Source organism: Culex pipiens, chromosome 2 (assembly GCF_016801865.2).
Source record: "Culex pipiens pallens isolate TS chromosome 2, TS_CPP_V2, whole genome shotgun sequence".
Taxonomy (NCBI): Eukaryota; Metazoa; Arthropoda; class Insecta; order Diptera; family Culicidae; genus Culex; species Culex pipiens.
Genome location: NC_068938.1, coordinates 206,182,763 through 206,208,786, shown reverse-complemented (window position 1 = coordinate 206,208,786; position 26,024 = coordinate 206,182,763). Strand labels below are relative to the sequence as shown.

The following is a 26,024-nucleotide window of genomic DNA, read 5'->3' as shown; positions in this document are numbered from 1 at the left end:
TGCGTGTTTTCGACGCCGGTAGTCAGACATGTGTAGTTCATCGTTTTGACCAGATGTACCATGTTTGTGGCTGTCCTTTCGGCGCAGACAATTTATGCATGAACAAGCGCTTCTTTTCGCTGGCGTCAGTTCCGGTGCGACACGAGCAGTGTCGGATGAGATTCTTTGAATATGTAGTTGGATGTTGGTCGCTTCAGAATTATTTTATTTTGCCTGATATTCCTCTTTAAACACAAAACAATTCCTGTTATATTGAGAGTAAAAAAAAATTACCCGCAAATCAAATGGATAATTAAAATTAAGCTGAAATTTAATGAAATATCATTTAATAAACATTAAACAAGACTCAAAATAACAATATTAATATAAATAATTCTCCAAAAAAATCTGCAAATTGAGAGGGAATTTATTGGTCGATTAAGAGTCTTTAACAAAGTTGAGAGTTTCGATCAGGACTATTCAGAACCAAATAATACCACAACATCTGCTTCGAAGTTTTTAGTATATTAAAATATTATTTTTAAGAAATTTAGAACATATTTCAAAATCAAAATAAAATTTCAAATGGAAAATTAATGTGTAGCATTTTTTTGTTTATTTAAAGCTCTAGGATTTCGTGATATAAATAAAAAAAAGGTGCAGTGGTAATGCTACAGGCATAACCATAATGACGAAGAACTTCGGACACAAACGTATATGAAAAGTTTTAAGAATTATGATTTGCATTCCTTCATATTTAGTCCATTGACTAATTTTATGAAATTCAGAAAGGGGGATTTAATGTTGGATTTTAATTATTTATAAACAATTATTTGTTTGAGAATCACTCTTTCGTGATTTCCGGTGCAATAGTCCTAGATGTTTATGAAATTCTGAGAGCAGATCTAGAATTGATTCAAAATCTGCCAGTCGTGAGATATCCGTCCGCTAATTTCCTTACGGAAGTATGATGGTTAATCTGGAACGAAATAAAGTAATAGATTAATTCCAGATTGTTCTTTTTGTGTTGCATTTCATTAGTTTGCTTTGGTTTGATTTGCGATGAGTAACTCTTTCGTGAGATATTTGGTGGTCCTGAAAAGGACCGTTTGTTTTGAGTGCCCTGAAAAGAAAATTTGATTAGTGGTGATCCTGGGGCTGTCGTCTTTGGTGTTTTTGGGATGTTCGTCCTTCCTGTCATTCGTCCTTCCTGTCGCTCGTCCTTCCTGTCAATCGTCATCGTTATAGTAGGTTTAAATCTGAAAATAAATGGATGATCTCTGCAAAGATCTTGATCGGTAGATTTGTTGAAATTAGTAGAGGTGTTATTTATGTGAATTCGTATGTATGTGTGTATATGTTTACGTGTATGTGTGATTGTATGTGTGTGTAGAAGAGTTTAAATATTTAATCAATGGGAGAAATATCATTGGGTGGTGGGAAAGGAGGGGGGGGGGGGATTTAAGTGTAACATAACATAGTTTTAAAGTATGCACTGTTCACTTCAGCTTAACCTATTATGTACATTTCATTGGATCCCTATGTGTTTGTGTATTATTGTAAGGGGAAGGAGGTTATGTAGTTGTGTCAATGTCTCAATAGTAACAATGAATTCAATTTGACCTTAATCTAATAAATGAACAGTTCATTGTGAGTGTGTGTTAGTGTCAGTGAGGTTAGAATTTAACAATAAATTTTCTTCTTCGGTTTCATTTTTGTCTTCTGTAGGTGTAGATGCTGTTGTCAAATCCAGGTTGTAGTTGTTGTAGTCGAATCCAGGTTGTAGTCAAATCCAGGTTATAGTTGTGCGCAATCAGTCATGCGCAGAGGACAGCTGTTCAGATCGCCTGAGATGGTTCGGATGCTGCTGGTCTTAGGAGAGACAACATCGGCCGATGATAAGAGAAATATGCAATGTACCGCGTGACCTCCGCCGTCATGTTCTTTGTGAACGTAAGGTCAAGAGCTGTACCACCAAGTGTGGTCGTCTTCTTCGTATCATTGCACAAACTCAGCATGAAATGTTCTCGCATATAACCCACGAAGTCAGCACTATCCTGCTTGGTGATGTCAAGATTGAAGTCTCCGGTAACCACCATTGGCGTATCCACATAGGCAGTACGAATCAAATTGCGAGCAAGGAACCATATTTTCTGCTTCGTTGTGGTTCCTGGGGAGATGTATACTGATACCAGCAGTACTTCAGTACCCATCACCATCACCTTTGCTGCACAAATATCTCCGTACTTTTCTGCCTTGCCGAATTCTTGGTCGCGTTCGTTGCCCACCACTTCAAGCGTATGAGGGACTGCCAAGGTAGTATCCGGATCGGTCGTATTCTGGTAGATTGCAACACCTCCCGATCGCACACCAATCCGCTTCGATTGGATGATACAGGTAAACCCTTCTATTTCCTCTGAGGAGTGGTCATCCAGCCACGTCTCACTCAGTGCTAGAAAGTGAACCTTGGGAAGTATGGGATCGGTGGTTATATCCAACTTGTGGGCTCTCAAACTCTGTACGTTGATGGTCATCAACGTGGTGGCAGGTCCGCTGCTCTCTAAGACCTCACCCACTTCGTCCACAATGGTGCGCAAACGGTTATTCTGCAAACGCTTGTACTCGTTACGCAGTTCTCGCATTTTTGGGCTGTCACAGCCTTTCGCATGGTGGAACTTGAAGTCTCCCTTTGAGTTGGTCAAAAAGAGGCCCTGCAGCGACTTCACACGTGATAAACCGACGTACACCATTTGCTGATCCTGTGACTTATCATAGTCGTACACAATCTTATCAAAGGTTCCACCTTGAGATTTGTGTATGGTAAGAGCATTAGCTGGTGCAACCGGGAACTGTATGCGCTTGCATTTAATGCGGTTACCCAGATCGATGTTTGCGGATCGCTTCACGATTGGAGTCCAATCTGACTGCAAGATGTCGGGTCGGGTGCGTATCATAGGCTCCACCTCTTTCCTCGCAATGATCCCGATCTGCGCGTTTTCAAATTTGATCCAAAGTCTCATGATGCGATCCTCTGAGTCATCAACGCCCTCTTCGACATACATCAAGTCCCCAATTGCACCATTCACTATGCCATCTTCCACATTGACATTTGTGGTGACCATGTAAGGCATTCCAGGACAGAACTTAGTTGTATACTGCAAACCTGCCGTTTCAGCCAGACTCATCTTGTAGAGTTTGATACGAGCAGTTGCCAGTTGCTCTGCAGTCTTGTATCCCACAAAGGTGTCGTCTGCTGTGTAATCTAGCCCGTCAATGTTTCTCAGCGCTTCGTTGTTGTAGCTGGTTACGTCAATGTTCCGATGGAACAGTCGTACCGCCCCGCTAGTGTCCTCCTTGCTCAGATCCTCTTTTGTGAAGAAACGGCTCTCGATCAGTTTGGTTTCATCGGCGGTCAGTTTCAGCCCATTACCAATCTTGGTAAGAATGTCCGAAAACTGCTTATCCGCCTGACGCATAACCCGTTTGAGCTCGTGAAACATCAACGATTGCCACACCACAGCGCCACATATGGTGTTAGACGGAGGCTTGAACGCGGCGCGAGCATTGACTGGGGGCAACTGCATCAAATCTCCACTCACCAACACATTCACACCTCCATATGGAACATCATAGATCATGTAAACATCCTGGAGGCGTATGTGTGCGGTATTCAGGGTGTGGGCGCCAACCATGCTGACCTCATCGATGATGTGAAACTTGATATTCTGCATCTCGTTCCTGTACATCTGGAGCGTTTCGAAATTCATCTTCGTTGCCTGGCGAGACATGGTGATGTGGTAAGCGTGGTGCAGGGTGGTTCCACCAATTGCGCTGGCTGCTTTTCCAGTCGAAGCTGAAGCTACATACGCGTTGTCGCGGGAGTTGTGAGTTTGGCTGTACCGATTGATCGTTTCCATAAGCGCACGCAATACGAAGGTTCTGCCGCTTCCTGCCGGACCGGTCAAGAAAACCTGCAGCGGCTCGTGCTCTTCGTAGCAATGCATCAGATGGATTACGTGCAGAATCAATGCCCGTTGCTCTGCATTCGTAGCTCGCATCATCTCACAATATGCCTCCTTCGACAACACGTTTGTGCGTTGCTTGATGACAGATCTTAAACCTCTTGTGGGCAGCAGCTCAAAGTCATCATTATTCGGCTGCATGATGACTGTCCGCACCAGCTCGTCGTGCTTTTCGGTTGCTGCGTTGTTCTCCGCTCCATCCTCCAAGTTCGCAATAGTGCGCAGATACTCCTCGACAGTTTGCTCCATATTCAACTCACAGTCGTATTCCTTACGCTTTGCCAAGAGTTGTTCCTCATGCAAATCGTACAACTGGAGGAACTTATTGTGGTCGAGAACATCCACCACCTCATTACGAAATGGCAGAAACAGGAGAACAGATTCGCGCTTATACTCAGTAAGCTCGCTCATACCGAATCCGCGCCAACGCAGCACCCTTGGCTGTGTCCTTTTCTTGTAGCTGTTTTTACCTCTTTCCTGAGAATACCAAGCTACGAACTCAGCCAAGCAGACGTCTTCTAGGCCTTCACGCTCTTCGTACTTCTCGATGATGTTCTTGTTCCACACATCAGTCGAATCATCGCCAACTCCTTCTGCATCCATGGTCTTGAAGTGCTTCCTGCTTCTTGTCCGGTCTTGGGGCCACGCAGTTGGAATGAACTCAACTTTCTTACTTGCCTCGGACATCGGCAATCGCAGTAGGAACCAGGCTGCTTCCTGAGCGCACATCTCCACGGCTCCAAGCATCTTCAGGCTGATCTTCTTCAGCATCTCGCCGTAGTCCATCTCGGGGTTCTGCTCTTGCATGAGGATCAGCTCTCGGTGCAATCCACTAACACCACGATTGGACTTGTTGACGTACTCTACCAGGTAGTGGCAAAGTTTCTTTTCGTCAACAATAAACTGGAGATCCATGTTCGAACGCAGCTTGTCCGCAATCCATGCGTTGAACGGATTCGTTCGCAGTTCCTTTTCATCCATCGAGCGCTTGTAGAAGACCGTAGGCTGTTTCAGCGATGCACGAACTACATCCAGGTAGTACTCGTATGTACACTCGCAGTGGGCCAGATAGTCCTCAATCGTATCGAATACCATTGTTGCCAGGACATCACGCATTTCCTCAGCGCGTTTCTTCAACTCTTTGCGACGACTGTCGTCAGCCTTAAGAGGAAGCAGGACCCGTTGTTCCTTCATGGGCCAGTACGGTATATTGAACCGACAGCGCTTTTCCCCTCGCTTTGTGCAAGTGAACGTGCAACGATGAACCTGCTTAGTAGCCGTCTGCGTGGGAAGGTCCTCGAATCTAATGGAAGTGATGGTGTTGATCAGTTCCAGAGTAGCAGGCATGTGCTCGGAAGCAGGTTCCTTGGGATCGTTGGCGAGCCAAAGCACTGCATGGCAGTGGGGACTACCGCGATGCTGGAACTCAATCCGTTTGAAGTAATCGACGACGTAGTACTTCCCGAACGGACTATGAGTTTTCGAACCCAAGATCAAGAGGATGACTTCGATCAGCTTGTTGAAATAGAGGCAGCACGTGACTGGATCTTCACTGACCAATACTGCTCTTTGAAGTGCTGTTAGTTGCTCCATCGGTTCTGTCAAGTCGATCCTGTTCTCTTGATCCGAGAGCTTGTACAGTATCTTCAGCAGTTCGGGCCAGTGAGTCTCGTTAGCACTCATAGTCAAGAAAACCGTTGGCTTTCCCAGCTGTCGAATCATGGCGAACAAATCTTTCTCCCGTATCTGCCAGTACAATGCCGAGTTCGGAATCGATTTCAGCCACGCGAAGTTCCTCTCGATAAGGCTCTGCATGAACTGCGGGTCACTGAGTTGAGCACGGGTCACATTGTTCGTACCTTGGACCCTAAAGGAGCTCGAAACTCCATCGTGAACCCGAAGACGCATGATCTTAACACCCATGTACAGGATGTGAGTCGGCTTTGCTCCACGCCGGTCACGTCGTCTAGTTTCACTGGTAGCCTTATCGTAAGGAGTAACGCGAACCCCTTTCCTGTACGATCGTATTTTTCCTTGGTAGATTCCGGGAAAAGAAAGCTCTTCTGCATACTGATCGTACACGATGGAAGTTGGCATTCGGTTCTGACCAGGAGCAATATTAAGACTCATGTCCTCGTTCCATAAGACGGTCTGTTGCTGTCCTGTGAACAATTCCGCTTCAGTTTCGAGTACGTCAAGTGCAATTTGGTCGTTCTGCTGGGGAATTCTTGGGACATCTCTTGGGACATCCACGACTTCCGATACTTCCAGCTCAACCATTTCCTCACCGTCAGTACCTTCTGGTACATCTGGTTCTATGAGGCTTTCATCCAAAACGATACCTTCGCGCTTATACAACGGAGTGTTGATAAGATAGCGAAGCCATGCTTTAACGACAGACTTCTTGACATATCCCTGCAGGTAGTTAGACTTGTGGATCAATTGCTTTTTAATGCAAACATTAAAGGCGTAATCATCCTCCAATTGACGCGGAAGCATCCGAACCATCTCGTTGACATCAACAGGGACATTTATGATCTGCCCGATGATTGTGTAGCTTCCTAAAATTTCAAAGCACGTTACCAACTACAAAATTCAAAGTTGATAAACAATTTTCACCTCGCGCATGACTGAGCCGACGAATTTGCATGAACGGCAGCCTTGGCGCAATCAACCGCTCGGTGATCGGATCCAGTGGTGGAAGGTTCGCTGGCTTCTCCGGGTAGGTAAATCCGTTCGATGTGGACAAAGTGGGTACTTTTCCATTCCTCAGAGAGTTGTGGCAGGTCTGGCACACCTTGAATCCCGCGACTGACTCAAAGTGGCCTGCCTCGACCAACACTCTCCCGCCATCGCTTGTGATGGACCTCAAGTCATTGCTGAACCAGATGCGTTCACAAACATTGCAATAATCACCCAGTTTGTTGTCGGTAAACTTTTTGTGAAAAGCAATGTCGGCCTTCGCGCAATCTGGCTTGCCACCAGCTGTGGCAGTCGTACCCGTCTCTACAAAACATTAAACAATTGGGGATAATATTGAAAGACCTCCCTAAGCTACCCAGACTTACCCTGACTATTGGGTACTGATACCTGAGAGGACTCGTTCAGAGCGGAACGAGTCGGTACGATTCCTGTAAGATACAGGAAGATCTAAATAGTTGCTTTTGATTGTATAATATTAAACCCAAAATTCAAAGTTAGACAGTGCGTAGAACAAATGCCTATCTCATGCTAAAACTCTAAAACAGATTATTTTTATTGGCTATATTAACTGTGTTTGTTTTAAGAACAAAATTAAATTATTCTGCCAACTAAATTCATATTCATACGTTAAAACATCCGCTTTATACAGAGAAAATTCATTTCAAGAACACAAATTGTGCATGCAATGTGAAAACTTTCAAACATGATCAGCATTATATTGCTAAGTTATAAAATTTTGTTGAATTTAGCGAAAGTTAAAAATTGTAGTTAAAGTTTCACAGTTTGGCGTTATCTTGTCTTAAAAGATTGATAATTAAATCTGTGTTCTGTTGTTTATCATATTTGCTAAAAACTCACCAAGAAATGTCTCGGAATCGGCCTGGAACGTGCCCCTTCCAGAACCCGATGGAATCTGAACCGGGTCAGGTCGTGGGTAGAACCGTACTGGCCCCGTGCTCGGGCCGGGCATCGGCTCCAAATTCACAGTTGCTGCTGGGTTACCGGCCGCTACTGTACCTCCTCGCTCGGCCTCCTCTTGCGCTTTCAGTTTCTTCCGCTGGCGGAATTCCCTGACGCGCTCAGCGCTCGTCTTGGCAGGCCTCCGCGGTTTCGGTGCCTTGATCTCCTCTTCCTCCTCCATCTCCTGCTCTCCCTCCTCCATCTCCATCTCCTGCTCGCCCTCCTCCTCCTCATCACGATCAGCAATCGTCTCCTCAGCTTGCCTCAGTGGCGCCACCACTCTGTTCTCCCTCTCTCTCTCCTCACGCTTCCGCTTGCGATGACTCGCAAGGTATTTCGCCGCCAGGTGTCGTGACATCCTCACTAGCTGAATGCCAAGAGCAAAGTGTATGCAGTTTTACGGGCGATATTTCTTATATAGTTACGCAAAAATATACTCTCTCCCTCTCTTTCTCTCCCTCCCTCTCTCTCTACCCCCCATCTCTCTCCCTCCCTCTCTCTCTCCCTCCCTCTCTCTCTACCCCCATCTCTCTCCCTCACACTCACACTCACACACACACACACACACACACACACACACTCACACACTCACACACTCACACACACACACACACACACAAACCGACCATGTGGCCTTTTGGCAGGCAATTCAATTTGAAATTGAAGAATTACTCTTTCGTGAGGGTTTTGTTGGCCCTGAAAAGGGCCGTTTGATTTTATAAGCGGTGTACTCCTCTGCTGGTGCTGCTCTTCCCCTCTGCTGCTCTGCTGGTGCTGCTCTTCTTCTCTGTCGGTGTTGCTGCTGCTGCTGCTGCTCCGCGGTTCGACCTTCACTCGTCGGTGGTCTGGATAGAATGAAGAGGCTTCTGCGCTGGGATTTTTCTTTTATACTTTCGCGCGAGCCAGATTTTGCGCTGGAGGGTGGAGTCTCGATTGACGTAGGCGGTTCATACGTCCCCATTTCGGGCGCATAAGTATTAGTGCTTTGCAGAGACTCGGTTTCAATCTGCGAGCATCCATTAGGTGAGAAGGGATTACACGGTGCTCGGCCCGGATAACCAAGGATGAAAGGCAGATTCCGAGGAAGAGATTTTGTCTCGCCACTCGTCGTTTTGCTTGGGCGATGTGCTAGTCGCACGCGAAAGGCAAATTTGTAATTAATTGACCCTTTTTAGTGCCACCAAATATCTGACGAAAGGCTTTTTGTCGTCAAATGTCAACAATTTTTTGCCTGCTGGAAAGAATTTTCAAGAGCTTTGATTGTGTGCAAAATTGAGCCAAGGCAAAAAATGGTCAAATATTTTATAATTTTGTTCTTTCTTAGTCCACATTCTTCAGGCGACCAAAATTTGTCATGATTTGTTTTAATAAAAATTAGATTAAATGCGGAAGATGAGACAGCGTGTGTAGGCTTGCAAATTTTACTGTGTGTGTATGTGTGTGTGTGTGTGTGTGTGTGTGTGTGTGTGTGTGTGTGTGTGTGTGAATACGTCAAAGTAAATGACAAGCAGCTAAATCAAATTTAAAATAAAGGAATTAAAAACATTTACTTATTTTTACCCAGTTTTGCTTTTAGCAAGTGCACACTAAACAGTTTTAGATTTGAAGAATAACTCTTTCGTGATTGTTTTGTTGGCCCTGAAAAGGGCCGTTTGATTTCATAAGCGGTATGCCGGCGGATTTACAATGCAATCCGCGACTGATCCGGGACAGTTCCGGCTGATTTCCAGCGTGGTTCTGACTGTCTGCATGGCCTGCTGCATCTAGTGCGCCCGCACTTTTCGTGAGATTACTTGATGGTCTTTCTCCTTCCGCAGCTTTTACTTTTTATTCCTCCGCCGCACCGAAGCACGCTCCTTGTTGGCCCGAACGAGAGTGAAGAAAAGAACACTTGAAGCTGCTCTTCTTCTCTCCTCTGCTAGTGTTGCTCTTCTTCTCTACTGCTCTCCTCTGCTGGTGCTGCTGCTGCTGCTGCTCCGCGGTTCGACCTTCACTCGTCGGTGGTCTGGATAGAATGAAGAGGCTTCTGCGTTGGGATTTTTCTTTTATACTTTCGCGCGAGCCAGATTTTGAGCTGGAGGGTGGAGTCTCCATTGACGTAGGCGGTTCATGCGTCCCCAATTCTGGCGCATAAATATGATTGCTTTGCAAGCCATTCTTAACTCATTCGAACGGAACGAAGCAGCAAACAACGAGCAGCGAGCAAAGCCAGCAGAATGGACGATGTACATGGCAACTTTGCACCATTATTTGGGCTGCCTCCCATTGACCCTCGGACGGAAATGTTAATTTCCCCCAGAATTCCATTCGTTTTCATCCGACCGCACAACTGCGGTGATCGGATTAAATGTGCTGGAAATTAATATTTCCTTTTCCTTCAATTATTTAAAATCAAACGGCCCTTTTCAGGGCCATAAAAATATTCACGAAAGAGTTATTCTTGTCAATTCTAAATTAAGGTTAACATTATTTATTATGCGTAAATTTTCACTGAGCCTAATCATTATATTTACAACATTTAAAAAACCACTGCAACCACTTGCAGTCGACTCTCTGGCTGTCGATCTTCTCGATATCAATAATTCTCCATCTATCGATGAATTCTTCAGTCCCTTCAATCTGCATACTTCAATTATCTTCATTCCTCGATATTTTCCCTTGCTTGAAGGATCTCTTCCTCGACGGTCCCTTGGATTCTGTTTGCATTAAAAATCTCTTCCGGTTGTCAATAATTTCACTTTCTCATGGCTTGCATAGACATTTTTCTTGGCGAAACGAAGCTTTGAAGGGTATTTGACATTAGTTTGTTTTTGTTTGATGGACGTTGCCATGTTTCTCTCCCATAGCTGGGTCGTTCTGTAAACTGATGATTTTCTTCCTCGACGGTCCCTTGGATATTGACAACCAGAGAGTCGACTGTACTTTCACTTCTGCTCTGCAGAGCGCTTAAATTATGAAGCATTATGACGCCTAGCGTCGCAGGTTTGAATCGAGCTGCTTGAATTTTTGACCGTCGCAGATTTGAGGTCCCCTGGTGGTGACCGCTGCTTCTGCAAACGCTCATTCGACGGTGGACGATATCTTTAAGAAAGAATTTTGAGGGCTATTTAGGTACTTGAATGTCCCGTCCGTGGAGGGGAAGCTCAGTTGTTAAGTTCCATTTAGCGTGTACCAACGAACAGGTGTGTGTTTGTGTGTGCACGCACATTCTGAACGCTAATTGATTGCTCTTTTGTGGAAAGTACTATCTGAAGTCCCAAAACTGGCTACATCTGCTGCCGAGGCAGCCCGACGTCCATTTTAAGCGCGCTTTGGTCGATTTAGTGGTCTCGGGGTTGATTAAACTTTGCTAAGTCCGAGACGATTTTAGGTACTTGAATCGAACGTCCGCGGAAGGGAAACTCGACGCGTAGAACCCAATCAGCGTGTACCATCAAACGGGGAGTGTTTACTACTTTCGCGGAAATGCAAGCTGATTTTTTTTCAATTTTAAGAAATAACTCTTGGTTATGGATTTCTGCCAGCAAAGTGCCATTTTAAGCAGATCTGGCTGTTTTAACTTCACCGGGAAGCTCAACGCGGCGCACGAAATATAGCATCACATTTGGAGGCCGCGACGTGTGCATACGAACACACACTCCGTCGCGTCCCAAGCCCACCGAATCGAAGTCGTGGCGTGGAATCGAAGTCGTGGAGAGAGAGAGAGAGAGAGAGAGAGAGAGAGAGAGAGAGAACCCATCCAAGTGTAACAAAATTAATTCATTTTGAACACTATTCTGGGTGCTTCATTTTACTTTTTCCACATTACCAGGATTTTTGAATATTCGAGAATAACTCTTTCGTGAGGGTATTATTGGCCCTGAAAAGGGCCGTTGGTTGGTGGTAGGCCATTACGGCAAGCACAAGTGTTGGCTCCCGCGCCTCTACTGCTGCGGCTTAGTGTGCAACACGGTGGTCTCCTCCCGCAGATTCGTCCTCTCCTCCCGCAGATTTTCATCCTTTGGCCGCTTCTTCCTCCGCTGCACCGAGTGCATTTCTTGTTCTCTGCTGCTGCTGCTGCTGCTGCATCAGGAGCTCCGTCCGGGTCGGCGTCACCGGTTTGGGGGAGCGGGGTGAAGGCAGCTCGCCGAGCTGTGAAATCCGTCACCCCGCGCGTCCTTCCTTGGTTCCGTCCCGCAATCAGCAGCAGCAGGTCCCGAATCAGCAGCAGCAGGAGCTCCTTCCAGGTCGGCGTCCAAAATTGATTTGACTTGATTTTGTATCGGCACCTCCTTTTATATCAAATCGTTTTGGCGTTTGACGAAGCAGCAGCACAAAAGGAATAAATCGCCAAATTGTGTCAAGGCCAAACGCAGGCAAGGCTTTGGGGGCGGAGTCAAGAGAGAGAGTGTGCGCGTGTGTGTGTTGTGTGCGTGCTTGCTTGCTGTGTGGAAGCAGTTTTATTAATTTAAACTCAGTTTTTAAGTGCTTCAACTAAATTTCATGGCCATTAATTAGGTATATTAAGAAAGCTTGAAATCTCCCCTTTCGTTTGGTGGGTACCACTTTTACGTGTGTTGAACAGGAGTTGAGATATTATTGTTGCAAATCTTGCAGTCGCGTTTATTTTCTTTTCGTTACATTTCGCTCCGCGAAATTTTGGATTGCTACCCTGTATAGAGCCCTAAGACGAAGTTCTTCGTCAAAATTGTATTTTTCTGCAATTTAAAACATTTCATGAAGAAAAAGCACCTCTGCAAAACAAAATTAAAAGAACAGGTACATTTCGTAAAAGCATTTTTAAGCATTGTAAATTGAACCAAAAGTTTCCATATTATCTTCTGAGGAAACATGAGAGCTAACTAAGCGCAGTAAAAAATATTTTCAACATTTTTTTATATCTTAGGAGCCAGCGGCTCGGATTTTTAGTTTTAAGTGGAAAATTGTGGCAAGTTATCCTTTTTTTAAATACATTTTTTAAAGAAGCGCTACTCTTTCATGATAAATTTTTAAATTGCGAAAAAAATATATTTTGTATTATTTTCAACCTTTTATTTGAAACGTTGCAATTATAATAAATAAATATATTTTATTATGCAGAATTATTTGATTTATAAAATCATATTATTTATTTTGTATTACCGTTTCAATTTTTGATTTAATAATTAAAATTAAAAAAATATTTTTTTTGTAGCATTCCTTCTGAAAATTTGAAAAAATAAGCTTTATTAGCAAATAATTAAAGTAGAAGTACAGCGAAAAATGCTTGTAAATTTTAAGATATTCTAAACTTCTCTTTCAATAAAAAATATTAAATTATTAGGAACTAGGGGAAATTCTCGTATGTTTGGCAGGTTAAGCACTCGCTCCTAACTCCATCTAATTTGCTGATTTTCACTATTAAAACAACTAATTTTGCACAACTTTTGATAGAAACTTGCTTGCTCACTTCTTAATAAGCTATTTATCACTCGATTTCAGTTGAAAACGCTTTTAATGAACTGTAATCGAATGTCAAAGTGCTGATATGACAATATTTGAGGCACGCTGAAATTAGATGCTGTTCCCCTAGTTCGAAATCTTCTTAGTAGAAATTTTGTAAAAATCCAAAAATGAAGTCGGTTTTCCGATTCAAACTCATTTTCATAGGAAAAAATAGGAATTTTGAGACTGTAAAAATAACACTATTCATCGGCGTTTTCTTCATTATAGTTTTGCAAGAACGAATTTTATTTAAAAAAGATTTTGTCCCTCATCTCTGGTCAGAGTCGAGGAATTCTAGCCTAATTTCAACAATTTTCAAAAAAAAATGTGTCTCTTAAACATTAAAATGCTTTATATTTCAAAACATTGTAAAATATGATTGAATTTACGAAAATATGTGTTCCCAAAGTTTTACGGCTTTTTTTTTTGGGAAAATTGTGAAAGGGGGACAACAACCTGAAATAAAATCAGCATTGGTCTTAATTAACTAGTAAAACTTTTCAAAATATATTGAAAACAAGAAAAAAAAGTTTTTCAAGCCAAATTAAAAAAAATACGCAAAAAGTATTACAAAATACTTTATGCAACACTACCGATGTACTCCTGTCAAAAATTTAAATAGTATCAATGAATTTTGTCGCAGTTTTCACGTCTTTTTAAAGCGACTTTGATGACGTGTGTAACTTTAATACAGTTATAATAATAAACATTTTACAAATTATTCAAAATAGTTTACAAAAAATCTACTGTTTTTTCATGAAATTACAAATTCTAGTAATAATTATGTTTGGACCTCCTGATTGTATAACTTCATAAATAATGAAAATTCAGATGGATTGAAAGTTTCGAAAATGTGATTTGCTTTATAATTTTTCAATAAACATTAAAAAATAGACATTTTTTTTAAATAATATTGATAAGTCTAGCTTTTATCGTATCTGATTATTTATTGAATCTTATATATTTTTAAATACATTTTTGCACTACAAACTTATGAGAAATTGGACGTGTATTCCGGTAAAAATATTTACGAGACTGAAAATTCAAATCTGTCATACAGGAATGGCAAAAAATCACCAAAAATTTGCCAAAGCTCCTGTTTTTTCAATATTTTTATTTTAAAACCGCTTCACAAGGATTGACCTTAGGATAAAGGTCAATATGGAGACTTTTATGTAAAATTATCTGGAAAATCGCTCGGTTTTTGACAATTTTGACACTTTTCAAAAACTTTAAAATTATTTTTATATTTTTTAAAGTGAGACATAGCAACCTGCACTTTTTCGTGAGTCTTTTTGTAACATCTTAGCCTATTTGCTCAAAAATTTTGAACAAAAAAAAATTGTGAATTACCCTTAAAATTTTTCTTTTAAACATAAAATTCAAAAAATATCATAGAAGTGGCTTGTATTATTCTTTCAGTGTATTTTTCAGAAAGCACGTCCAATTTCCTACAAATTTGTCTTCGACCACTTTTTGATACAATGCAACGGCTTCGAGAAACAGTAATTTTTAAATGACGAAATATGTACAAACATATTTAAATAACTTACGCCCTTCTCAAATGTCATTTTCGAGTGCAAATATACATAAAAATTACTTATTTAAGCCTAGGATAACATATCCACAAATTGTTATTGAAATTGGAGAGAGTCGGGTACAAAAATACTAGGAAGAAAAATTGAGCATCATCAGGCTTGATAATCATATATTTCTAAAATTCGTATTAAAATTACGGATATTTTATCGGTTTATAGTTTATAAATATATATAGATATAAAAACAATGTATCTTAGAAAATATGTGTCTGGTTTTAAAGCACAAAAATCAAAAAAGGACCTTTAACAAATAATAATGAAAGCAATTAAAAAAAATTACTTTATCATGAAAAAATTTAAGCTTCAGCATTTTTAAACTCGGATCTTTGGTTCAAATCGTGATACATTAAAATACATAATTTGGGGATTTTACTTATTATGATAGCTAAAAATTACTAGATTAAACATTTTATTTGCGAATAATGAAGATCAGATGGTTCAGTTTTCCCTCTTTCTTTAAAATTTCACCTCAATTTATGTGGAAAAGTTGCAATTAAACATGAAAAGGTGTAAATTATTTTGACAAAAACTTTTGAACATTACCTGATGTGTATTTGTTATTCATTTTCAAGAAAATATTTTTTTAAACTCTAATGAATTGAATTTAGAATGATAGAAAATTTGTTGATAAATAGGTAGTCTGATTCAAGGTATAAGCAGCAAAACAATAAATAAATTCAAATTATATAAAGAAGAAGATTTATCCCAAATTTTCGACCAGAACTGTTCAAAATTTCCCATTTTTTTGCCACACTCCTGCCCGCCACACTTTTTAATAGACGGAAAGGGCCAAAACATTTCCCTAACTGGACAAAAGAAGCGCAGAGAAGCATGCTCCACAACGATCCAATGGGTATCGCTTGCACCGTCCACCGTAGATCTCTGCTTGGAATCTGTAGCAAAAGGCTGCTGCTGCTGCTGCGAATGTTGGCTGTCTGCTGCAGCCTCCCGTCCCATCAACCGGGACAAATACGGAAACCCGGGGATGATTCCGGGATTTGCTGGATCACAGAATCCAAGCCGGGAAGGAAGGCAGCGCAAAAAAATGAGATGATTGCAGATCTCTGCGCTGCTGGATGCATCGTACTGGAATGAATTTAATATGAACAGCATGCCAAGATAATATGCAAATTTTTCGCTCCGGAAAAGAGCTGCGAAATCTGTGTGCAAGTGGCGTGTGTTACTGAAGTTGGAGTTGAACGTCGTTATGGCTGGAATTTTAAGTGAGTTCTTCAGGATTTTTTTTTTGTTGTTCTTGTAAAACATTGATTGGTTGAAGTATTCGGCCTTAGAAAATTCTAGTGAAGCTCTGACCTCAAACAAATTTACCAGAAGAACAAACAAACTTTTCTAATTTAAAATTCACTTTGTGTTAAGGTAAAAGAACAAAATCAGAAAAACACACATGTTGAAAAGAGTCTCTTCCCCCTTATCTGAGCAAAAGCTTCCATCCGGCCATCAAGTTGCTACTGATGCTGGTGGTCAATTCTTTCAAGACATCCTTCTTGAGAGCACAGAGAAGATGTGGACCGTTGAGGGGTGATCTGCTACATCAAACCGTCAGGGTGGAAAATGGGGAAAACCCCAGTCACTGTGTGTGTGTAAACAGAGACCAACCAAATGGAAGCAAAGTGCTTCCCGTGTGTCCACTCCTTCCTGAGATGACCACTTGGATCCTAGAAGTTTGTATCGAATATCAAACTCTGTCCTCCTGAATGGCGTCTTCTTGAGAGATTCCCCACCTCCCAACCCCTTGCAAGCAAGTGAAAAAGGGGGGAAATGTTGTTTTCTTCAAAGGAGACAAGCAAGGACATTTGAGGTGGGGGAGTGGGATTTTAAGTGGATGTTATCTCTTGTACAACTAGCACACAAAACCAGGAGGAAAGTGAGTTGTGATGTATACTCGTGTTTTGTGGGGCTTTCTTGTGCTTTTTTTTAAATTCGTTTAAATTCAAACGGGGGAGGAGGGGGGGGGGAGGATGGATTCGTTTCGCAATCTATCAGAGTTGTGAGAACGACCTGGCAGGAAGAAAGCTGATGGGCAAATAATGGAGCGAAAGTGAAGGTTTTTCTCCGGGAAAAGGACCCAGGGATTGGCATGGTGAATACTTGAAATTAAATGGTTTTGATTGAATTGGAAATATCTCTAAATATTCACATATGACAAAAAAAGTTTGATTACATATAAAATTTCTAAAGAAATGGTTTTGGAAAATTTTAGTTTTTGGAGATGATGATGGAATTTCCTTAATATTTACTTCCAAAAAAAAATTCTTACTTTTGACAAACTCTTGCTGCTCAGTAAAAATATGAATACAGCAATTCCATTTGAAAAGAGCATAAACTGATGAAAAAGTTCTCCGTTCGGGATCAAATTTTTTCTGGGGATTCCCTAAAAAAAATCAGACATGCTTGAAGTTTATTTTGTGAGTTTTTTTACAAATATTTTAGAGACGACATAGGGGAAATCTACCCATTTTAATCCTAATAAGCGGTCGTGTTTGAATGATGCTGGATAATCTAGAGTCTCCCTTGAATTTTACTAAAACCAAGTACACCAACGAGTAGAGCAAGTTTTTGTGAACATTTCTGTTTATTTTCACTTTCACTAAAAGTTATTCTATTTCTTTACCAAACATTTAACAAAAAAAAATTCCCAAGGGTATTCTAATCGAGGCGAATGCATTGGGCCACGCCCATTTTTCTAATATCGGCTTAGTTCTTTTTTCTTCCAACACTCTGTCGAGTGTTGCCATTTCCGCTGACAGTTCAAACGAACACTCACGAAAAGTGGCATTTATAGGGAAAGTTTCCTGGCATCGCTGGCTGTGCTGCTGGTGGTGTTGACGGCCAGCCTTTGTTCTTTTTTGCCTTCGTCTCTCGCTCGGTTTTCTTCAGGCTTCGGTTGGAATGCAAAGTGAAAATTGAAACGTCAAACGACTTGACGCGTTTGTTTTTTTGATGGCGCTTGCTAATTTATTACATTTTTCGGGATTATTCTTCAAGTGAGTGCCTTACTAATGATCAAAAGAACATGTTGCCGGTAGTTGGAAGCAATTTCATATCTAAAGCGCCGTGAAAAAGTAAGCGAAAGTGAAAAGGTAATTTTGGCGATATTCATTAAGCGTTTGAGGGATTCTCGTGTGTGTCACTGTGTGTGCCAACAAAATGATGAGAAGTGGTCTCGCAAAATACAAATTATGATCAAAAGTGCATTAAATGTGATCTTTTTGGCCAGTAAGTGGCATACATTTGCGTGCTTACTCGAGGCGGTGCTGTTGCTGGTAAGTTTATAGCCCAAATAGTATTTTTGGAGCTTTAATCGAGCATCAAACTCTCCATATGACGAAGATAGGTGTTTGATTGGAAAGGGTAGATTTCCCCTAGCTAGCCATTTTTTTTTTTTTTGAAAAATATTAGTTTATGCAACAAGTTGCAAAAAGTAGATTTTTTCAGCATGAGTCGTACGAGGTTCACCAAGTTGGATAAATACGACGAGTGCTGAAAAAATCAAGTTTTGCAACTCCGAAAAACGCGTTTTGAATGGAATTTTATATTAAACATCCATGTGTTAAGTAATTTCTCCGTTCAAATCTAAAAAATATTGAAAAAATTTACTTTTTGATATAAGTGTTGAAAAGTTCAACTTTTCAGTACTTATTTAAAAAAAATCAAACCATCCACATTAACACTGGAACGCCCAACGCATGTCCAACTTACACGGACGCCCAAGCCTCCCAAAAAAGTTGGAACGGTAACTTCAACTCGCTGGTTCTCGGGCATTACTCAACCAATCGGGACGATTCTTGTTTCCAGTGATTTGTAAGAATGTCTAGATGATCCTAACATTTTGCAGAACTTGATTTGAACAAATCTGTAATTTCTGCGACCGAAAACATCGATCCACCTTTTTTAAAACGACTGCCTCCGCGGAATTTTTGGCGATTTTTTTTTTTTTTACACGCGTAAAAAAAAGTTGGAACGATGTTTTTGATCGCAAAAATTACAGATTTGATCAAATTGAGTTCTGAAAAGTTCTAGGATCATCTAGACATCCTAACAAATCACTGGAAAAAAGAATGTTCTTGATTGGGTGAGTTATGCCCGAGAACCAGCGAGTTGAAGTTACCGTTCCAACTTTTTTGGAGCCTTGGGCGTTGGAATGTTAACGACCCCCGGGTCTTTTGTGGTCTCTATTGCAAGTTTCTGCTCAAACCTAGGAGTCCGAAGGCTTGAATGGGGAGAGCACCCAAACCTCTTTCTACTCCAAGGAACCTTCCACCCCAGTGTTTGAACTGACGACCTTTGGATTGCGAGTCCAACCGCCGCAAGCGATTCCACCGGAGTAGGCTTGGTTTGGTGTGTTGTTTGTACTTATGGCGTAGACGACTCCTACACCTGGAATGATTTAACGGCCTAACAACAACCAAGGCCGGGACCTCTTCCTCATCCGATGGAAGGTTGGAGCAGATGGGAATCGAACCCAGAATCATTGCTTACAAAGCGGACAGCGTAACCATTCGGCCACGCACTGCCACTTATTTCACTAGTATTGAAAAGTATTAAATTTGCATTCTGTTAATTTTGGTAGAGAAAAGTAGGCCATTTCATCGTTCAAGAATGACAGAAAAAGTAATAAGTTTCACGACGGAATTGCAATTTTTATTCTCAAACTTCAAAATAAAAAAGTTATTTATTAAAATTTTGAAAGAAAGATAGGGTTTCGTTTTTTTTTTTTTTTTGAAAAAGACTTTTATTATAAAATATTGCTTTTTACAAATATTGGCCCAGAATTTTCAATTTTATCGAAGAGAACAGTAAATTGACATTAAAAATCGGAACAATAATTTCTCACATATTGCCATTTTCTGAAAGCTAATTGGGTGATGTCCAAGTACCTTATTTTGTTATATTTCTTTTTTTCTTTCTTCTGTATAGAAGTTCAATCGCCCAAGTTTCTTAGACAAATTTATAAAACATTTTGTGAACTTCAAAAAACGGAAAATTGCTTAATTTCAAATCCTGTTTTGAATTTAAAAATAAAGTTTACTTTTTCCAACTTTTTAAAAGTTGAAAAAAGATTTTTTTAAATAATTGATTCATAGTACAATAGCCCTTTATGACCTTCTGAAACATACACAGTAAAAAAATCATGGTAATATTGCATCAGGGAGGGGGTACAAATTACGTGTAATATTACCACTTTTTCAGTCTAAATTGAGGTTAAATTACATAATAAAGGAAGTAATATTCAACCTTCCAAAATAACACAATTGTTTACTATGCATTATTTTTCAATAAAAAATTAAATTAAAATGTTCAAAAAAGGTGTTCAGCGCAATGTGATTTTCTATGTTAAAATGAGAAATAAAAAAAAAATTAATAAATTTGTTTCAGAGTGCATGGACTCTTGTCGAAATTGTATGACAACAAGGCCATCTTGAAGATAACAGCAAATAAAAAAATACAATTACCAAATAATTAAAAAAATGACTAATTTGATGTTAATTTACACCATAAGCTTAATGAAATTTTAACTTCACCTTGAAATTTCTCAAAAGGTATTATGTGAAATTAGCTAAAAAGTTTGAAAAAAAAACATTCAGAGAACTTGATTTTTCTTTTTGTGATGTGAAATTGTGAATTTATCTTATTATATTTAATGTTTTTACTGTCTCCCAACGAAGAAGATTTTAAAACAGGAACTTACACGTATCGCAAAAGTCGTTATAATAAGCCATAGAGCCTGCTCGAAAACCTTATTTAAGTTTATTTTTGTATGAAGTTCACTTTTCATGTATTTTTTTAATGATATTAATGTTATAAAAAGGGTCAATTTCACCAAATTTTTCATTGTTTTTGCAATGTTAAATCTTTTTACAATATTTTTCTATTTTAAATTAGATTAAAAAGAGTGAATTTATATAAACATCGTGATAATCGTGACTGTTTAATTGTTTTATTCTTTTCAATATTATTACAGGTATATATATTTTTTAAAAATTTATTCTTATTTTTTCTGTTTATGTGAACAATTATTAAAGTAACAAGGATGTCAATCATTCCCAATTCCTGATTTTTTTTGAGGTGCTTAGTTTATTTATATTTGTGCTATTATTTTATTATTTTTTAGAGAAATCTACTTTTGCAAAGAATTGAAATATAAAAAAAAAATATTATGCTCTTTATCATTCCCCAGCATTCCATTTTAGAGAATGAAAAAGATGAGTACTTTTTTGGGAATATTCGCCCTTTCTTTTTATACGATTTGAAGATTTCGACGGTAACATTTCAAAAGGCATCATGTACATTTTGACACTTTCTGGGTTATTGCATATTCTGAAAGTACTCCTAATGAGCTACCTCTCCACCAAAAATGAGCAAAAGTTACTTCAGTAAAGTCTGTTTAATCATGATTTTAAATAAAGTAACATAAACAAAATCTCTGGCATCAGCAGTCCCTGTTAATATAGCCCTGTCAACCTGTCAAACAAAAGACTACATAAACCTCGTGACGAAAAAAAAGCATCATGAAAAAAGCGCCATGTACATTCGGCGAAGAAAAACGAATCATAACAAAGCGCCCCCCTCAATGACAGCAGGGTGATATCGTCGTTGGTGATTTCAAAAGGAGTTATGTTTGTTTTTCTTAAATAAAACGACGGAAATAATGTTTTATTGAATTTGGATGATCAAGTATCAATAAAAGCAACGTTTTTCATCGTTTGTTATTATTAGAACATCTTATTTTGCTTTTATATTAAAATGGGAATTGAAAAAGGATGCTCAACATTCAAATGCGTTTTTCTCAAAACGCATGGTTTGTACATGATGCTTTTTGAAATGTTGGCGTCGATTTACAGATTTTAAAATTCGAAGATTTGCAGATTTGAAGATGTGCAGATTTGCAGATTTGAAGATTTGAAGATTTGAAGATCACCTCCGTGTAAGCACGAGAGCAAGCAGCAGTCAAGTGCTCAGTGCTCCATCGTTTTTTCGATTTTTTTCGCCGTAAATTACCGTGATTACCCGCGAGTTTGCTCCTGCAGCATGCCAAAGGCCGGCCGTGGCCGTGGCAGTTCGAGTGCGGCCTCGAAAAACCCGCGAAGTTCGTCTACCGGCCGTGTGCAAAAAGGTAAACAAACCAACGCCGTGTCGACCGCCATCGCGCAGGGGAGCGTGAGCGCAGAAGGCATCGACAAAAAGTTGCTACATCCCGGATATGTTCCAAGATCACCAGTGCGAACCCGTTCCGGTACTTCCGGTGCCACGACCAACACGTCAACATCCGCCAACAATCCCATCAGGAACGAGTTCCAGATGCTGAGCGACGACGAAGAAAACAACAACAACAACACCGACGGTAGCAGCACTACCGACGACGACGATGACGATCGTCGTGCACGGAAAAAAGTGCGGACGCCAAAAACGAACAATTCTCCAAAGGAACGTAGACCACCTCCAATTTTTGTTTTGGATACGTTGGTGGACGATATTGACGAGTTGCTGGAAGGCCTCGGATATTGTCTGAAAATCGGTAAGTCGTCAGTGCAAGTCTACACATTTGACAACAAGAACTTCGAGTTGGTTGTGGAGAAATTGAAGGGTAAAAACTTCAAGTTCTACACATTCGACCCCGTGCAGAAGACAGCCGTTAAGGTCGTCTTGCAGGGGTACCAAGACCGCCCAATCTCCGACCTCAAGGAGGACCTCTCGGGTGCTGGAATAACGCCGCGTGACATAAAAGTCCTCTCGCGGAAGACAACAGTCACAGGTACACACACACTGTACCTGTTGTACTTCGACCGCGGCACCGTCAAGATTCAAGACCTGCGACGAACTAAGGCGTTGGACGGGTTTTGGGTAAACTGGCGGTTCTACTCAAAGAACCCGTCGGACGCAGCACAATGCCACCGTTGCCAGAAATTCGGCCACGGCTCGCGGAACTGCAACCTCCCGCCCCGCTGTGTGAAGTGCGGTGAAACACACCTCTCTGAGGCGTGTGCACTGCCGTGCAAGGCGGACCTGGGGGACAAGGCAGAGCAAACCAAGGCGCGCATCAAGTGCGCCAACTGTGGAGGTAACCATACCAGCAACTACCGTGGATGCAGTGCACGAAAAAATTACCTCGAGGAGCAGGAAAAGAGGAAGAAGAAAGCAGCAGCGTCCCATCCTCCTCAGCGAAGTACGAGCGTTACCGTGCCGGCTGCTGGGCAGCGTACGGTTCCCGCGGACAACTCAGCATTCCCCCCTGGCTGGGGGCGATCGTTTGCCAGCGTGGTTGCTGCCGGTAGCGGCAATGCGGCCCAGCAAGAAGTCACCGGGGAAGATCTCTTCACCCTGCCAGAGTTCTTTGCTCTCGCGGGGGAGATGATGTCGAGGTTTCGGACCTGCCGTAACAAGGCGGAGCAATTTCTAGCCCTTGGGGAGCTGATGATCAAGCACATCTACAAAGGATAAAATACTGTGATTTAGTTATAAGCTTTTTCTCTTTCTTTCCCCTTTCCTTTGCAATTTTAGCAAGTTTTTTTTTTAATTTTTCTTGCTCTTGTCAGTGCCATAGTTATAGAAATAATTGTTCCAAAATGGATTATGGTGCAACACACAGCTGAAAGGAACTCCAAAACTCTGTTATGAACTGCAAAAGAACTGATTGTATCTTGATTATTCAACAATAAAACCGAATTGAATTGAAAAAGATTTGAAGATTTGAAGATTTGAAGATTTGAAGATTTGAAGATTTGAAGATTTGAAGATTTAAAGATTTGAAGATTTGAAGATTTGAAGATTTGAAGATTTGAAGATTTGAAGATTTGAAGATTTTAAGATTTGAAGATTAAAAAAATTTAAGATTGGAAGACTTCAAAGTTTTCAGATTCAAACAGTCACCCTGCACCCTTTTACCTCCGTGTCTGGTCACCACCCAAGGAGCAGCAGGTAATCTACTTTGATTTTATGCTCGAGTTGATTGGGCGTGCTGGGATAGATTTCCGGATCGGGGGGTTTTAAAGCAAATATAAAGTGATGTAAGATTGCGGCTCTTTGCTCTCCTCTGCAGTTTTATCTTGGGGCCAGAACACTAGGAAGGATTCGTTCTGGTCGTTTTAAGACCGAGTAAAGATAAACAGAAAGGACATTTAATCATTGTAGGGAGGGCGCTGAGATAACGGGGAAGCAGGAGGTAGTTCCCAAAAAGTTCTTCTTGGTCGACCTCAGATTGCTTGAGACAAGTTGTGAAAAAGTTCTTTAAACTGCATTCCCGAGCATGGGTAAATAACAAGGGAAATGCGTAATAATACCTTTCTCTGGTATCAATACCAAATTTTGTTATTCCAGGACCCTTTAAAATTTGTCTTAAGGATTATGCAAGAGCAAAATGTGCTATCATACCAATTTGAGGTATTGTTTTGATATTGCAAAATTGCAGAATTTGTCGATGGTCGAACACCACATTTTAGTATTCTTTTGGTATTACAGTATTTTATCAAATTCCTCTGAAACTATGGGAAAATTTTGACCAATTTTGACAAAACAATTAATTTTGCGCTAAAATGATGTCTCAAAGCGAATGCTTTCATTGAAAACCGCAAATTTCAAACTTGATTTTAAACATTTTTGATATACCCCCTAAAGAAATGATTTGAAATTGCGGAAAATTTTCTAAGTCAGGATGGCACATTTTGGTATTATTTTGGTATTAAAGTGTTTTATCAAATTCCTCTGAAACTATGGGAAAATTTGGACCAATTTTAACAAAATAATTAATTTTGCGCTAAAATGATGTCTCAAAGTGAATGCTTTCATTGAAAACCGGAAATTTTAAACTTGATTGCAAACATTTTTGATATACCCCCTAAAGAAATGACTTGAAATTGTGGAAAAATTTCTAAGTTAGGATGCCACATTTTGGTATTATTTTGGTATTGAAAGGTTTCAATTAATTCCTCTGAAACTATGGGATTTTTTTTTATAAATTTTGATGAGATAATTACTTTTGCGCTAAAATGACTTGAAACCCAAAAATGTTAAAGCTGATTTTCAATTTTTTTTTTTATATACCCACTAAGATTTTTTTTAAAACGTTGAAATTTGTCTAAGTTGGGATAACCAAATACTTTGAAAAACGAGTTAATCGACATTTTATTGAATTTTGGTGAATTTCAATCCAGTTTCATTTTAATAACACTTATTTTTCAATCTTGTTATTTTTTAGAACCTTCAAGAACTTCAAGCACAGGCCGTTCATCAACGACAAATGCATTCGATGTGGTGAAGAATATCACTAAGAACAACAAGGAATCATCAGGTGAGTAGATTTGGCTGTTGCATATGGATCATTTCCGTTTTTTCACTAACTGCAACTGTTGCACTAAAAATGGTATGAAAATACCAAATTTTGGTATTTCTTGCGCAAATAACAGGTACCAAAATGTGCTCTTGGTTGCCCAGTAATAGATGGTAAAATACCATGAAATCATACCAAAATCAAGTATGTGGAAGACCACAGGAATACCAAAATCTGATTTTCCAAGGGCACGGGAATACCTTAAAAATTAAACCATGGCAAAACCAAGTTTTGGTATTCAAGCAATGTTCAAAAATCCAGAAGACCTCAACTTGGTATTGAAATGGTTTTATTTTGAGGTATTATTTTACCCTTGGAATAACATGGTTTGGTATTGTTGTGCCCTTCCACATACTGGACTTTGGTATGATTTCATGGTATTTTACCATCTATTACTGGGCAACCAAGGGCACATTTTGGTCCCTGTTATTTGCCCAAGTAATACCAAAATTTGGTATTCCCGTGTTATTTACCCCTGCTCGGGTTACGTTGGTTCACGGAAGCAATCTTCCATCGAACCAATTACGAAGCCGAACTTCCCTTTCAGCTGTCGAAGCTGCGAAACTTGAAAGCCTCTAATCCCATCGACGTTAAGAGCATTAACAACTCGTAAATTCCTTCTAATTTCCTGCGCGTTGGAAAAGTCAACAAAAAACACACATTTGTGCCCCTCCTCGTATGAACGTGCGCACAAAAGGAGCAGCACATAAAATAAAGTCATCAAATTCGCCGGTAAGATAAGCCAGTTCGCTCCTCCTCAAAAGGAAACAATTTTCTCACCAAAGTCTTAATCTCTGTTCAGTTCGCGTGAAGCAGAATCGAAGGGACGACCATTCGACGACAAAGACGACGACGACAGTTTAATAGGATTAAGGATCAATTGGCAAAAAATGCCAGAGGAAATTGTGTGGAAGCGCGCGCGACTTTTCAATGAAGAAGTTTCCACACCGGAGG

The 26,024-nt window shown here is 40.3% G+C and overlaps 1 protein-coding gene across 1 annotated transcript; it reads right to left on the bottom strand.

Annotated features, from left to right (window-relative positions):
- Positions 1-658: 658 nt before the first annotated feature.
- Positions 659-8,022, bottom strand: LOC120426244 (uncharacterized). The gene is made up of 4 exons (XM_052707084.1): positions 7,563-8,022; positions 7,070-7,132; positions 6,621-7,007; positions 659-6,562 (listed from the first exon to the last, which is right to left on the bottom strand). The coding sequence occupies exons 1-4, from the start codon at positions 8,020-8,022 to the stop codon at positions 1,818-1,820; spliced, it is 5,655 nt and encodes a 1,884-aa protein (XP_052563044.1). The 3' UTR covers positions 659-1,817.
- Between the last annotated feature and the right edge of the window lie 18,002 nt (positions 8,023-26,024).

Excerpts from the sequence above, each read along its gene's own strand:
- LOC120426244 (XM_052707084.1), bottom strand. The coding sequence starts at position 8,022 with ATGTCACGACACCTGGCGGCGAAATACCTTGCGAGTCATCGCAAGCGG. Across the intron at positions 7,008-7,069 it reads ATCAGTACCCAATAGTCAGG|AGACGGGTACGACTGCCACA; the intron begins GTAAGTCTGGGT and ends AATGTTTTGTAG. Across the intron at positions 6,563-6,620 it reads TCGGCTCAGTCATGCGCGAG|GAAGCTACACAATCATCGGG; the intron begins GTGAAAATTGTT and ends TTGAAATTTTAG.